We start from the raw sequence: 15,073 nt of genomic DNA, 5'->3' as shown, positions 1-15,073 counted from the left end.
AAAAGTATTTATAGGTGATTTAACGCTTTAAAGTTAGGGGACAGTGCACGATAATAGATTTATGTCCTTGCACCAGTACAGACAACTGGCTCATTTCAGCTATGGTGCACGGAGGTTGGAAAGGAAGCACTTCAACACTTAAAGCACTTTATGCCTCCCCAAATGCATGGTTCTGTCAAGTGCACGCAGTCGCATGGATATTTTTCTCTTGTTTTACGTCAAATGTTATTCTTGCTGCCCTTAACATCCACCTGCCCTCAGGGACTGAAGATGGAAATCAGCCACCGGCTGTAATCTTGCATATTTACATGAAAACGTTGATTCACGTGCACTGTAATCTAGGAATAAATGAGTTTTACACTCAGATTGCCATTTTCCCTCTACATGATACACTGACATCCCTTGAGGTCACCAAGGAAAGACCCTCATGCACCCACAACGGTGCACGGTATAATGCAGCCTTGTCTGCGTCACAGACAGTCATAAAAGGAGCACAGGGCACTCTACGTCAGCTCTGTGACTCAGCTGAGCTTAAAATGAACGTGGCTGTTGTCATTTGGTACCGCCTTCCTTCACCAAACCTGAAGTCTTGTTTGTATTTAGACCACAGTGTGTCTCGCACGCGCTACACAACACCAGGGGGCTCATTTAGAATGGTTACACACGCACTAAACAGGGCCCGACTCCATCGTATTAGGCGTTGTTACTTTTTCTATAACGTTCAATGCACATTGCAGTGCGCAAACCGTGTTTATCTGTGAAATGCATCCATAAAAAAAGCATAATGTGTTCATCACATGACATTAGTTTCAGGGAGGAGCTGCTGCCTGTATTGGTATCGCTAATGAAGTGCTGGACAATATCAGTAAACAGCAATCCCTTCTTTATCGCGGCTAATTGGTCCCGGAGACGACCATGATAAGTGAATTTCCGCAAAGTAGGATTCCTTTTTGATAAATGGAATATTTTTGTAGTTACAGCACAGACAACCTGTTTACTGTAACCTGTAACATTATTAGAGCCCTCCAGACCTAAAATAACACCCCTATAGTCACTTTTACACTTGTATTACTCAATGTAGTGGACATAATAAGAGAAATACGCCATTTAAGACATAAATAAGGTGGTTCAGAGTTGAGTTTTAGCTTGGCGTTGGTTACAGCCACAAGAGTAGCCCGTGTCTTTTTTAGGGATTTTTCTTAGGGATTATTGTGCCTGTTGTCAGATAATTCAAACATGGCAATCAAGACTGGTGCTTGTGTCTCTCACCAAACATGAACAACATGACTGACATCTAGGCTACGTTCACACCGCAGCGTACGATGCCCTTCAATTCAGTGTGTCCTTTGTGTGTTTCTGACCATTTCAAGGACACTTTTTTGAAAAAACGTTTGACAAACGGATGACAAGAATAACTTTTGCCTCCATTGGTGAGTACCTTTACCCACGTTTTGCACGAGAAAATACGCACTTTTGACGATGTACGCAACCTCAGCGTTCAGACTGCAGTAGCTGGGATCTGTGTCCACATACCAATGAGGCTTGAGTTGCGTTTGAAATAAATCGGAATTGACCGGCAGTGTGAGCCAACGCTACATATCATGTCTTTGAATGCCTCTTCTGAATAACCTCTATTCGTATTTTAGCTCATTTAGCCCGTTTGTACACTTGAAAACGCTTAATTTAAGCAGAAATACGCAATATTTGCTTCCATTTTTGACTTCACACTCTCTTTGACTTCACAAGGGAGTGTGGCACGTTCTCTACGGCCGTTTGGTTTCATTTTTGACACCAGGGATGAACAGAAAGCTTCAAGTCTTTGGCAGCGCTGCACATCGCTGGGCGCAATTTTCACATCATTCTTGCAAGGCAGAAAAAGCTCCGGCGTCTGAAGGGTCACTCTCTGTCGCACCGACAATGCTTTAGTGATCCACACACACACTCCAGTCATGGCTGTCGGTACAAAGACCTTTTGACGTTCAGGCGGAGGAGGGGGTGTGGCCTCTCTTCATCTTAATGCAGCCTGCATTCTACGTCCACTTTCTTCTAACGGCCTGCCTTCCACTGCAGCAGCCAGCCCCTCCTCCCATCACAACTCCCCTCTCATTCATCCCCGGAATGGTGGTCTGGGTGTGTGTGGATGTGCGGGCGGGTGGGGGTAGGGGGGGGGGGGGGGCATTTATTCTGTGTGCATGCTTTCTGAGGGTGTGCGCTCATGTCTGCCTAATTGACTTGGGATTAGGATGAGTAGGATTTGGGAAAATGACAGAGGAAACAGAAAGCAAACACCATTTCTTTCCTTCAGTGCAGTGGTTCACATAGCTGACTTCCACACACCGGTCCTTTTCTATGTTTTGCATTATTTTTTGTATAAGCGACTTGACCGCAAACATTCATCCTAGAGAAAAGACCGGACACGCTGTGTTGGGAAGCTTCCACCATCTAATTACTACTGCCATGTCGCTCGCCCAGCAGGGGAGGAGAGAAAGCCTGGCAGAGAGATTGAAGGAGATGGAGCGGCGCATAAGCTCATGCTGTATGTCCGGGTACACAAGCTCTGTGAGGGTCCAATGCACATTCTGTCCATACATAATGCAAAACGGCCCTGCAGAATTCAGGTGCCACACCCACATCCGCCCGATGAACTCGACTTCTGTCACAGCATGATGACCGCGACTCATGCTCCGAAAAGTTAGGACACAGTCACATGGGGGATTCCACCTGCCTCAGGGCCAAATTGACGCTTTTTTTTGTTGAGATGTGAAGAAACAGACACATTCAAGCCATCAGCTGAGGCTGATGCTAAGATCAGATGTCATTCCTAAGGATGCGGTTCAAGCGGCTCATGTCTGGGCTGCAGTGATCATCGACACCCTCTCATGCTTGTCACACTGACCCTGGAGCTCTCACACCAACACGGATATCTACCAATTAGGTGCGAGTGCATCAAGCCAATACAGCACTTCCCCGCATGATGTTGTGCAGCAGCAATGATCGCAGTTTGTATTAAATGCAACGCGCGAGCATCCACGTAGCAGAGTGAAGAAATGCAGGCACTTGAGGAGGATTAACACCCCATTGCCTCATCTCAGCATCTCACAAGCGAGCTGGAGCTCACAATACTGAACAAAACCTCCATCTCCACACCCCCCAGGAAGTGATGGCACGTTTTCTCCTCGTCAAATCCATTTGGAGCATCTACCGTGTCTACCGTCACATGGAAGGAGAGTCGCGTCAGTTGATCGATCAGTGATTATCTGCTGCGTGGGGTGTAATCACTGGTCCACAGTAACGCATTTCCTTGAGAGATGGGCTTGATTAAATCAGCACACAGTGGTTACAAGCATGCAAACACACAGCAAGTGGATGTCCACTGCGCTGAGGCAATCCCATTGTTCCGCCCGTCTCAGCTGAGGTGAGCTGATAAAGACTGAAGACAATTCATGCATGGACAATCTGTCCAGTGAAAGCAGATTTAGGACTATTTTATTGCCGAATGCTTACTAGTTGTACAAATAAAGATTGAATAAAAGAGCTCTCTTACCAGCTACAGTGTATCTGTCCATGTAATTGAGGACGTTCCCAAAACTGAGGATCCCAGCAGCGGCAGCCGGTGAGCGGCACCGGAGCAGCGCGGCGCGAAATTTCTGCCCGGGTTTGCAGGCGTGAAGGTCCGGGTTGGATTTGAGCGCCGGGCTCATGCTGCCCGACAGCGTGCGCACCTCATCGGAACTGCTGCAGGCTTCCAGCTGGCATCCATCGCCGTCCACGCACATTTTCTGGCGCAAAGTGACAGCGAGAAAGAAAACGGAGAGGGGGAAGAAATACTTGTACAAAGACCAGCCTTGGAATTAGTCGTCTAGTCTAGTCTAGTCTAGTCTAGTCTAGTTGTCCTAAGAGCTGGAGCGCAGGATGAGCTCCTGTCGGGATCATATTTTTCCACCAGTGTGCAGTGACTGACCGCCAGCGCGCTCCTGACTTGACTTTTTTTTCCCTCCTGTCAAGCAAGGCGAGCGCAGGGGGCGTGGTGATATTACGTAGACCACGCCCGTGTACGTCCTGCAGCCAATGAGGGAAGCACACCTGATTAGGCTGCAGATGCAGGGGAAACTACTGCGGAGAGTGTGGAGGGGCTGGATAAGATAGCTGATGGGGAAGACTGGGTGTGACTACGCTTCAGGACTTCTTTACGCTCTTTTTCTTATCACATTCGTAGAGGCAGTGCGGTATATTATTATATTTCATTTGATTTGTACAATATTACATTCTACATAAATGATAAACTCGTTTACGGTGGCTGGCAGCAACCCGATGTGGTGCCCGAGACCGGGGGTTCTCAAATGCTCTCAACTTGGACCCCGCATTTTTCCAATGGTCAATAAGTGGCAACCCACTTTTATTGAAGGCATTTTCATTTGTATTATTTTTTACACTTCTAAGTCATTTTAAGTTCGTATTTATTTCGATTATTTTGACACTTTTATTGACTTATTTGTATGATTTTTTTTGCTTTTATGTAAGCTCTTTGAATTATTTTTGTATTATGTTTTGCATTTTAATTTAAGTCATTGTTATTTTGAGTAATTAAAAAAATACTTTTACACTTTTAATTTATTTTATTTTTATTAATATTTTACACTTTTATTTGTATTTTTCTATTATGTATCACACTTTTATTTAAGTCATTTTTATGTACTTTTTACCGTTTTTATTGAAGTCATTTTAATCTTTTATTTTTACACTTTTATTCGTCATTTTACATTTGTATTTATTTCGATTGCTCTTACACTTTAATTTACTTATTTTTATGGATTTGTATTTTTTTGCTTTTGTGTAAGCTATTGTTATTTTAATTATTTTTTGCATTTTTATGTAAGTCATTGTTATTTTGATGACATTTGTATTACTTTTACAAAAGTCATTTTATTTGTATTTATTTTTTATGCTTTTATTTAAGTTGTTTTTAGTTGTAATTGATGGTTTTACATTTTTATTTAAGTCATTTTTATTACAATTTATTTGTATTATATTATTATTGTCAAGGAAACGAGGAATATGACTGAAATCTTGCTCCATTATACAATATATTACATATTTTATTGGAATTTTTCACTTGCTGCCTGCGACCCACCCGGAATGGATCGGGTGCCCACTTTTGGGTCCCAACCCACCAGTTGACAGGTGTTGCCCGAGACAAGACTTTACATGAATGCCCGCCGCCCCGATCGGTGATTCACACAGCTTGCGAAAGAAAGAGAATTGCATCCTTGTTACCGTTGCCTTTCATTTGTAAGATAACATGTCACCCAATTGCCTTGGCTAACCAATGACAAATAAATACTAAAAAACATGAACTACAACATAAATACCCACAAAATAAGTGAATAATGCGATTAATTTTTAACCTTTTAACAGCATCACAAAATGCCCTTGTTAGCAGCCCATTAGCTTGACTCTGTACTTCTTTGACGCAGTTACGCCACACGTCCCAAAAATGTCAACCAAAAACATGTTTTTATAGTTTTACAATTATAGTTTTACATGCATAAGGCAATTCTAATTGCATAGAAATGGTGAATGAGAGGGATAAATGGACATTTAAGGTTACTTTTACTGTCGTTAAAGACACGGACATCACCTTTGTGTTTTGCTGTGAGTTATTTCCTGAACTCAATGGCGTTCAATACTGAAAAGGACCAAAATACTGTAAGTACTACATGTTATCCTGAATGTACCTGGTACTACATGGTCACGGCATGTATATAAAACCAGAACATAGCGTTTAAATAGCGTCTTTATAGGCGTCCCATTACGTGCCGTAATGAGCTGTCTCTTTTTATCTGTTTTTGTATCTTTAGAATGCATGGAAAAGAGAAAGTGTGTTCATGTCTCACATAAGGATTGTGGATGATGCACTTTTCCTTGAATACGTGTTTTCCACTGTTGATGAACTCGCATTAGCACGCTTGGAGGTTATGTTTGTTACGGCGTGGGTGGTATGTTCCTCGAGATGATTCATGTGTCGTATCTTCACCTGATACACCACGGCCTTCAAGTGCCCGCAGAGACACAAATCAAGAGGGGGGAGATCTGAAATATAAAAAAAATCAACATGATGCATTTTCCCGTGTATGGAAACGTACGGGCCGCCCTGCAGAATAGTCCACAAGTGACTTAATGCGTGTTTTACTATCACGGTAAAGGCAGACGTTCTGATACAGGCAGCGCTTCCCTTGGGTTTGATTGTGTCGTCGTAGCTGAGGATGATGCCAGGGACCACAGTGGGTCCAAACAAGGCTGCAAGTTTACATTTAAACGTGAAATGCTGAAGGGGGGGCACAAGAAGGGAGCTGAATCTTGGCATCAGCCGGGAAGAGGGCCGAGTGTTTGGGTTTTTGCCGGGTTCCGCTCTGCAGGCGTTCGGCATCACAGTGGGGATCTGAATGTATTTGTTTTCCTCAACTGATTCCCAGCAACATTAAGTCTCTTTCATTTGGTATGTATGGCGTACTATGAAATAATTAGCTGATACTGAAAGATTTAGCATGGTTCCCTTGTCAGACTGACTCAGAGAAGCGCTGAGGAGGGAGCCACGAGTGCACAGTTGTTCCCGTCTCCCCGCCTGCACCGCCACATCCCCTCTTCTTTCTTTGGGATGTGTTTGATATGCTGCTCGTGTCTGCGGGATCCTGTCAAACAGAATAGCTGGGTGGACCTGGACCTATCTCTGGCAGCTTTTCTGCTACGTGGCCCGGAGCCACTGAGTCACCACTCAACTCTCTGAAGCCTTCCTTCCTGTCTCGGCTCAGGGCTGAGCCTCCAGCGCAGGATGGGAGATAACCCGCTAATCGCTGGGCCCAGCCACTAGCCAGGCGATAAGGCCACGTCTTGCCGCATTCTAACATCAACATGCAAATAAAACTTGAAAAGACGCAACGACTGTCAAGTTCTTTTACTTGATCGTAGAGTTTTATTATTTCATTACAGGAGCACATGTTATGTTGATAACCTCTGAATCAAAGAGGAATAGCATCAAACGACTAAACACAGCTGTAACTTAGGAACAATAATAGTTGTTACATACCAGTGGTCTCTCCAGCCTCCTCTTGTTTCAGTCTTTTGATTTACTTTGCACAGTCACCTCGTATCATACAATAATGCTTATCACAGACGCCTCAAAGATATCAAACAAGCCCTTTCCGTCTTTTTATCAGGGATTTGAAAGACATGCATTTTTATCATCACAGTCATAAGAATCGTCGTACTCTTTGAGGAACACGCATTCAGTCTGTGATGCTTATTTTTAACAATATATATTCTCCAATAACACAAACTATGACACATGCCTTTCATCTGAAATTGCCAAGGCGCGGGCGGCATGTTGGTAATGCTGCCCGCGACCCCAGGATGCAGAGACGAGCCCCAACGCAGGTAAACATACAGTATATATCTTCCATGAAGGCTGCGTATCCAGGGACTGGTAGGCGTACACGAGCACAAACAACGCCCCCCAATGCACCGACAAACCAAGAAGCACACCGCTGAACTAAATGGAAAGGCAACTCCAATTAGCAGCAGGTGCGAGTGATTCACGAAAACACAGAACAGGGCAACACCAAGCCACTACAGAAAATTAAAATAAAAAGGAATATGCAGGTTAGTTGGAAAAGCACTATCTGACTTTTCATCCAACTCGAGTTCATCCAACTCGGCTTTTTCCAGCCAGGCCACATACTGAAAACGAAAGGATGCAAGGACCACTTTGATATTTTGAAACCAACACGCGTACTGGAGATATGCTAACAAGTTAGCAGTTGTGAGTTATCTTAAGTTTTAAATCTTAGTTTTGTGATCAGGTTTTTTTTTCCCCATTTTTGCGGCTTGTTTTTTTTTATTTTCCAAAATATTTCAGCTTTCTTCTTAAATAATTTTTGTAAACTTTATTTGCATAATATTTGGACTCTATTCCCATAATATTTACAAATTATTCTCATAATATTTGTACTTTATTCCCATATTTGTACTTTATTCCTATAATATTTGTAATTTATTTCCATAATATTTTGACTTTATTCCCAACCTAATTTTCCCCCAAAATTGCAATTTTATTGAGTTTTATTGAGTCATAATATTATGACTTTTAAAAAGTTATGTCTTTTTTCTTTAATATTTCAACTCTTTGCTACTAAAATGACATTATTTTTCCTCATGATATAAATGATGAGTTTATTCTCGTAAACTAAACTATTTCATCTTTCTTCTTGTACATTTTTTTCTCGTAATTATGATTTTATTCCCATAATACTTTGATTCCTGTAACATTATAACTTTTTCCGCAAACAAATTTTCCAAAAATGACTTTGTTGTTTTGTTTGTTTCTCATAATATTACAACTATACAAAAAATACTACTTCAACTTTATGTTACTAAATGACATTATTTTTCCTCAAAATATTACTGTGTTATTCTCATAAAATTACAACTTTTTCATGTTAGATTACAATTTATTTCTATTTCATGTGTAAAGTGCCATCGATACTTGCACTATGTAAATAAAGTCAATTGAATTTAATTAATATTGCAACTTTTTTCGTGTAAAATTACTGCTGATTTTTGCATTTTTGTTTTCTTGTTAAATTATATTTTTAGAATGTGCTCTGGGCTAATAAAAACAGCCGCGGGCTGCAAATGGCCCCCGGGCTGCACTACGGACACCCCTGCAATGAGAGGATTACTGGAGATGGCTCCTTCTAGCCGGTTCATTAGAGTGCATGAGAAGTTCATGAATCAACAGTAAAATGGACTAAAAATGAGCATCAAACTTCAAGCTATACAAACAAACACAGAGGGCTAGAATTTATTCTAGCAAAAATGTAATTATGTGTTTATGGATCTGTACAGTCCAATTCAGCAAACGGCAGATTGGAAAGACCTGAAATAAGAGCAAACAAGAGTATTTCCAAATAGAGTAATCACACAACAGGATTCTTCCTTTGTTGCTCCAGTGAGTCATGTTTACGTCCACTTTAATGCACACATTTCCCCTTCCTCTACTCATGGAACATTCTTCGGACCAAACGTCCTAGTTTCCGTGGGTACACAATGTACACTGAAGATCCGGAAGGAGAGAATGGACAGACGTACCTCACCCGCTCGTAAAAGACAGACAATTTCCAACACTATAGGGCCCTTGATGGCCGTTCTTTGGGGGAAAACCTAATGAAGCATCGAACTGGACCTGCTCGTAAACACATCGCAACGCCTGCTGGTCCACCAGAGAATAGGAAGATGGAGTAGAAGGGATCGATCAGTGTTGCCAATCTTTGATTTGCAAGCATTTGATTTGCTTTTCACGTTTTTCACACACTTTTTGCTAAATGCGTCATGGCCATTTATTCACATGTGACCATTATGTTGTATTATGGCGGCGTATCTGCAAACCACGACAACCCGGTGTTATACCGTCGTCCCACGCCACTTTCAATTACGCGGCTTCCACTCTATCAGGGTTTTTCAGAATATATCAATTAATAAATGATTGCTGTTTTGTGCTTGACTATGGACTGTTATTAGTCCAAAAATGTGCATATTTAAGCAAATGTAACATTTTTTTGGCTCAATTTAAGCATTTTCAAGCATAAAATTATCTAAAATACAAACAAGTCATTCAGAAGACGCATTCAAAAACATGTTTAGTCTATATGCAGTAGTCTACACTGGTCAGTAGGTGTCAGTAATGTTACATTGATGGGACAATAGCCACCGCAAGAAGCAGGCTACTGTACTACTGTACAGAAACCGGAAGTTTAAAAAACGAAGAACAAGGAACGCTCCCAATGCTAACATGTGTAAGTCTATATTATGTCTTATTTTCTCTTATTGTGTCTGCTATATTGGGTGATCCGAGTGTAAAGGTGACTATAGGGGTGTTGTTTCATGTCTCGAGGGCTCTAATAATGTTTAAAAAATGAACTTAGAAGGTCGTAATCAGGTTTTCTACGCTCTAACTATGAAAATATTATATTATTAAAATAACCTACTTTACGGAAATTGACTTATCACGGTCGGGCCTGGAACAGATTAGTCGTCCCAAAAGTGTTTCATGGGGTTGAGGTCAGGGCCCTCAGGTTCTTGGACACCAAACTCATTCAGCCAGGCTGTTGTGGCCTCACATAGAATTTCAAATGAAACCTTACAGCAATTTGTTTTCCCACTGTGGACCACAAACTGAAAAGTCCAACGATGCAGGGGCCACATTATGCTGTATATATTTCATATTGTTTTAGAATATGATACTATTATGCATATTATGTATTTATTATATATATATATATATATATATATATATATATATATATAAAATAAAAAATAGCCTCTGTCAAACCGAAATAGTGTTATTGGTATTCATTCATTTATTCATTTTCTCGCTGGGGTCGTGGGGGCATGCGGGACTAGTGGCCAGCCAATGGCAGGCCACGTATGGACAAACAACCATTCACACTCACATTCATAACAATGGACAATTTAGAGTCTCCAATTAAACATTTGAAATGTGGGAGGAGTTTGAGTGGAGAAAACCCACGCACGCACAGAGAGAACATGCAAACTGCACACAGAGATTCCCAAACGGAGACACGAACCCAGATCTTCCAGATCTCCTGACTGTGTGGCCAACACGCTAACCACTAGGCCATTTTTACACAAACAAACAAAAGAGCTGCAGGCTGCCGACGGCCCGCAGGCCCCACTTTGGACACCCCCGCCTTACAGAAAACTTTTGAACATTTTAAAGTTCAGGGGTGTGTCCCAATACGTTTGTCCCTGTTGAGTATACGTAACAGTAGTGAATAGTCCACAGGACAGCATAAACACAGCAGCTGATGTCTTGTCGCATTGTTGTTCTCCTCCAATGCGTTTGTTTTTTAGAGCCGCGCCGTCTGGCCTTGGATCAGACTTGAGGAGTCTGTTCTGCCATTTTGACCTTTTCGCATGCGATGCAACCTCCTGACCCCTGTGTTGTCTCTGCCTGGCTGGAGCTCGCTGGAGCAACTGCTCTCCTCCTGCCATCGCTCCTCACCGAAGTGGAGCGGTAGAGCGACTGGCGGCAGAGCAGCTGAGCAATGAACGCATCTCTGCTGCTGTCTGTACAATTACGCAGAAGCAGCAGGCGGAGGGACAGCGGCGACTACATTTAGTGCTCAAGGGCAGACACAGCATATTTTATTGGCCATTTTAATTACTCATTCCACAGGTTCAACCTTGCTGGTCTCCTTGGTCCCGGTCATCCGTCTCAGTTGCAGGGACTTCACAGTCTGCTCTGACATCACCATTTTTGAAATAATTCCCCTATGCTTGAATTCTTGATGCAGGTAAAGAAAAACGTACATTTAGCTCTGCTTAAACCAGGGATGTCCAAAGTGTGGCCCAGGGGCCATTTGAGGCCCGCGGCAGTTTTTTTATTGGCCCGCGGCACACTGTAAAAATATAATTTAACAAGAAAACTAAAAAAACAGCAAAAATGACAAATTCAGCTGTAATTTTACAAAAATGAACTCAAAATATTAAGAGAAAAAAGTTGTAATCTAACAAGAAAAGGTGGTAATTTTATGAGAATAACGTAATATTGTGAGGAAAAATAACATCATTTTACCATCATAAGGTTGAAATATGCAAAACAAACAAAGTTGTCCTTTTTTAGGTTGTGGAAAAAGTTACAATGTCAGGAAAATAAAGCCAAAATCTTCTGGGACTAAAATCATAATTACGAGAAGAAAGTTGAAATAGCAGAAATGGTAAAAACTGCTGCAAATTTATGAGAATGAAGTCAAAATATTAAAGAAAAAATGTGGCAATTTTATGATTTTACAATTATGAGGGAATAAATGTCATGTTAGTAGCATAGAGTTGAAATAAAAATACAGTTTTTGGTAAAAGAAAAAAGATCAGAAACAAACAAAACAAAATAAAGATGTAATTTTTGGAAAGTTAGGTTGGGGAAAAGTTAGAATATTATGGGAAGAAAGTCATAATATTATGAGAAGAAAACGTACAAAGATGATTTATTTTAGAAATATTTGGGGAAAAAAGAGGAAAAATGGTCAGAAAAAAAGAGCAAAGTTTGTACTAATAATACACTTTTTCACTTGCTTTACGGACGGTGCAGCGACGGTGGGACATATTATTGATGCTTTGTGTGGGTACTGTGGGCTTGTGGGGGTCATGTGGGGGGAGCCTGTGTGTATTGTACATTTTATGTTCTATGTCAGACCCCCCTTGAAAACAAGACGATTCATCTCAAGGGGCTATCCATCAATAAATCAGTTTCCAATCTTTGTAAAATATCAAAACGGCCCTTGCATGCTTTCATTTTTTAGTTTTTGGCCCTCGCTGGAAAAAGTTTGGACATCCCTGGCTTAAACGGACACAATGAGAGCCGCTACGCAACAGAAGTTCGCATGCACAGCGAGGCCAGATCTGTGTGGTGCTGCAGATTGTATTTATAGTCTTCATGGGTCTTTGTAATTACCACGTTGCCTTCGGTCTGTCTGTGAATCAGCTCACTACATCCCAGTGGCCAGCAGGCTTCTGGAACAGGAATGCTAAATACATAGGGGGGGATGGCATGTGCCATTGTAGAGTGAACCACACGGTTGGCTGCGTGTCAGTGACAGTCCACATGCACCGTGACCGCAGCTCATTTGTGCAACTTTTGGATGAGCTCAAGATATTTGATAAACAGCAGGAAGAAGTGCAAGTGTGTGAACGCTGACCAGTACTGCCAGTCTATCCTGTAAACTAGAGAAATTACACTACATGTACATGACACCTTCTCCCAACACACTGACTAAAAACCTGAAAAGGGAGTCAAAACCTAGCTTATTTTTTCCAGTGTTCAACCACCGCAGCATCATAAAAAACTACGGGTGTCACGAGATCACGCGAGATTTTAAAAAAAACGTATTGTTTGGAGAAGAAGTGTCTGGTGAGAGCCGGGCAGCCAGTGAACTGAGGCATCCCTACTCCATTCATCCATCTTCAACCTCTTCTTCCGTACCACCATGCAATGCGGTCTGAAAGCTGCATAAACCCCTCCACGATGCAACCCACCCCCTCACCAGCCACAGAGCCAAGAAGGCAAAGCTTGGATGCACTCCCCCGTTGCCCCTATCCATGCGTGGGTATCCAAAGCATTATGATATATTATTATTTATCTGTATTATTACATATTATCGTAACAGTGGCTTATTTGGTTTTAAAAAATGTTGACAATGATGTCGTTTAATGCACCTGCACTGTTCTGTGACTCGGTTAAATAAAAAAGTCGGTTTGTCTCTTAGAGTCTATGTTAAAACCTCGTCTTGTCTCGTCCCCGTGGACCCAATCTTGTGTCTCGTGAGTTGGGTGTCTGGTGGCGCCCCTGTAAAAACATGCAAAAAGGTAACTGTACAGTGTTAAGTTCATGAAAAATAGCGGCAAATAAAACCTTGCGCTCTTAAACCATTCATGTCAGTGATAACATTTGTGATGATTGGACACCGCATGATTTTTAAATATCAATAAATACTGAACTTCATGTTTTATTCCTGTGGAGTCATTTGGACTCATAACTGTAGCCTAGCTTATTGCTTTGCAGCTGGTTTGTGTGGAAGGCATTCAATTAACGTGTGTGATGGCGGAGGACACGGATCTTATATTCTGGTGCGCTCAATAGTCCGTAAATTACGGTAATCCCACTTTATTTTTTGTACAACCAACTCAATAACCCATCATAATTTGTCAGTATGTACTGGAACATGGGACCACATATGATGCAATGGTTCAAATAGTGCAATCTTCCACAGGGTGGGTGGAGAAGGCCTCTTCCTTTGAGTGATGTCATGTTATTGCAGCAGTGTCCCAGTGATAAGCAAAGAGTGCAACTTCATATCCAAAATATGTATTTCATCTACTCTTGGGCATGGAACAGATCAGCTGTTGTCTTCTGTAGCTGTGAATAGGATGCACAGTGACGTACAATAGAGCGTCACACACTAAAGTATGAACATAGTGCTTAACGTGACTGCATTCCAAGCCGTTTCATGACTAAAATGGTCCCATTCCTTGAGTAAACACTGACCGCATCCGTTCTCCCCTCATTGATCGACCCGGACAATTTATTAGCCATTGTGACAGTTTTCCTGTGCAGCCTGGGTCGACGGGGGAAATGGAGAGGTATGCAGATAAAGTAGTCCGAAACATGGTGCACAATACCCATTGTGTTTTAATTGCAGGTCGGACTGTTACCTCGACAATGTTTTCCACATACTTTTCGGGGCGCGAGCGTGTTTGCTTCCACTTGCGTGTCTGTCTCTGCCCTCCGCTTCCTCAGCATGGTGAGTAATAACGTCTCAAAAATTACAAGTTCAAGGCCAGACTGGTTGGAAAGAAAAGGAAAAAACAGCAAATTCCACAATTAAACTTTGAACAATGCCACACTGTAGCTTGTGTGTAAAATGTTTTGCTGTGTATTGAACTTGTACGCGCCACTCACCGCCCAGCCCAGTGGGCACACCTGCACAATCTGATGCCATCTAACACTGCATTCTTCCTCTATAACAGGGGTGTGCAAACATTTTCCACAGGGGGCCGCATACTGAAAAATGAAAAGATGCAAGAGCCACTTTGACATTTTGTAAAGCTATGCTAAGAAGTCATAGTATATATTTCAAGAAAAAAACACAAAACACAAAACAATGCAGGTGTGTTCGTCCCACATTACTGTCAACATAAACCACTGTCATAATATATCAAAGTAATAATAAATGATAATATTTCATTTAGAATGCAGTCTTGCCTTTAATATGTCATCTTTCATTCTGTAAAGTTGGGGAATTGCAGTTTTCTCACAGGCGATTTGTACTGTCTGTCAAACGTTTGCAGCATTTCTGTATATGCTGGCTTTTCAAAAGGGGTGTCGGCATTAATAGTTCCAGTTTGTAGTTGAACAATGCCAGCTCATTGTTATTTTTTATCTACCTGTCTTTGTCTATGTCAGAGCTGTCCAGCTATGCTTTGATGTTTATCATTTTTTAAA

General features: G+C 41.7%; 2 protein-coding genes across 6 annotated transcripts in view; both read right to left on the bottom strand.

The window, feature by feature from the left end:
- The window catches only part of spns2 (SPNS lysolipid transporter 2, sphingosine-1-phosphate), a 67,386-nt gene extending 62,989 nt beyond the window's left edge, over window positions 1-4,397 (bottom strand). Inside the window, exon 1 of one of the 2 annotated variants that reach the window (XM_054754339.1) lies at window positions 3,545-4,397. In XM_054754339.1, the coding sequence (XP_054610314.1) occupies window positions 3,545-3,776 (232 nt within the window). In that variant the 5' untranslated portion in view covers window positions 3,777-4,397. The remainder of the gene's footprint in view (window positions 1-3,544) is intronic. The other variant, XM_054754341.1, reaches the window with a different exon arrangement.
- Window positions 4,398-13,222: 8,825 nt separating this feature from the next.
- The window catches only part of spns3 (SPNS lysolipid transporter 3, sphingosine-1-phosphate (putative)), a 29,245-nt gene continuing 27,394 nt past the window's right edge, over window positions 13,223-15,073 (bottom strand). The window contains exons 13-15 of one of the 4 annotated variants that reach the window (XM_054754231.1): window positions 14,531-14,632; window positions 14,284-14,413; window positions 13,223-13,417 (exon numbers count right to left, since the gene is read on the bottom strand). Coding sequence is in view for 1 of the 4 variants with exons in the window: in XM_054754230.1 (XP_054610205.1) it covers window positions 14,571-14,632 (62 nt within the window). In the remaining 3 variants the exon portion in view is untranslated. The remainder of the gene's footprint in view (window positions 13,418-14,283; window positions 14,414-14,530; window positions 14,633-15,073) is intronic. The other 3 variants (XM_054754228.1, XM_054754227.1, XM_054754230.1) reach the window with 3 other exon arrangements.

Source organism: Dunckerocampus dactyliophorus, chromosome 16 (assembly GCF_027744805.1).
Source record: "Dunckerocampus dactyliophorus isolate RoL2022-P2 chromosome 16, RoL_Ddac_1.1, whole genome shotgun sequence".
NCBI lineage: Eukaryota > Metazoa > Chordata > Actinopteri > Syngnathiformes > Syngnathidae > Dunckerocampus > Dunckerocampus dactyliophorus.
Note: the sequence above shows the minus strand (reverse complement) of the source record. Positions and strands in the feature narration are given on the sequence as shown.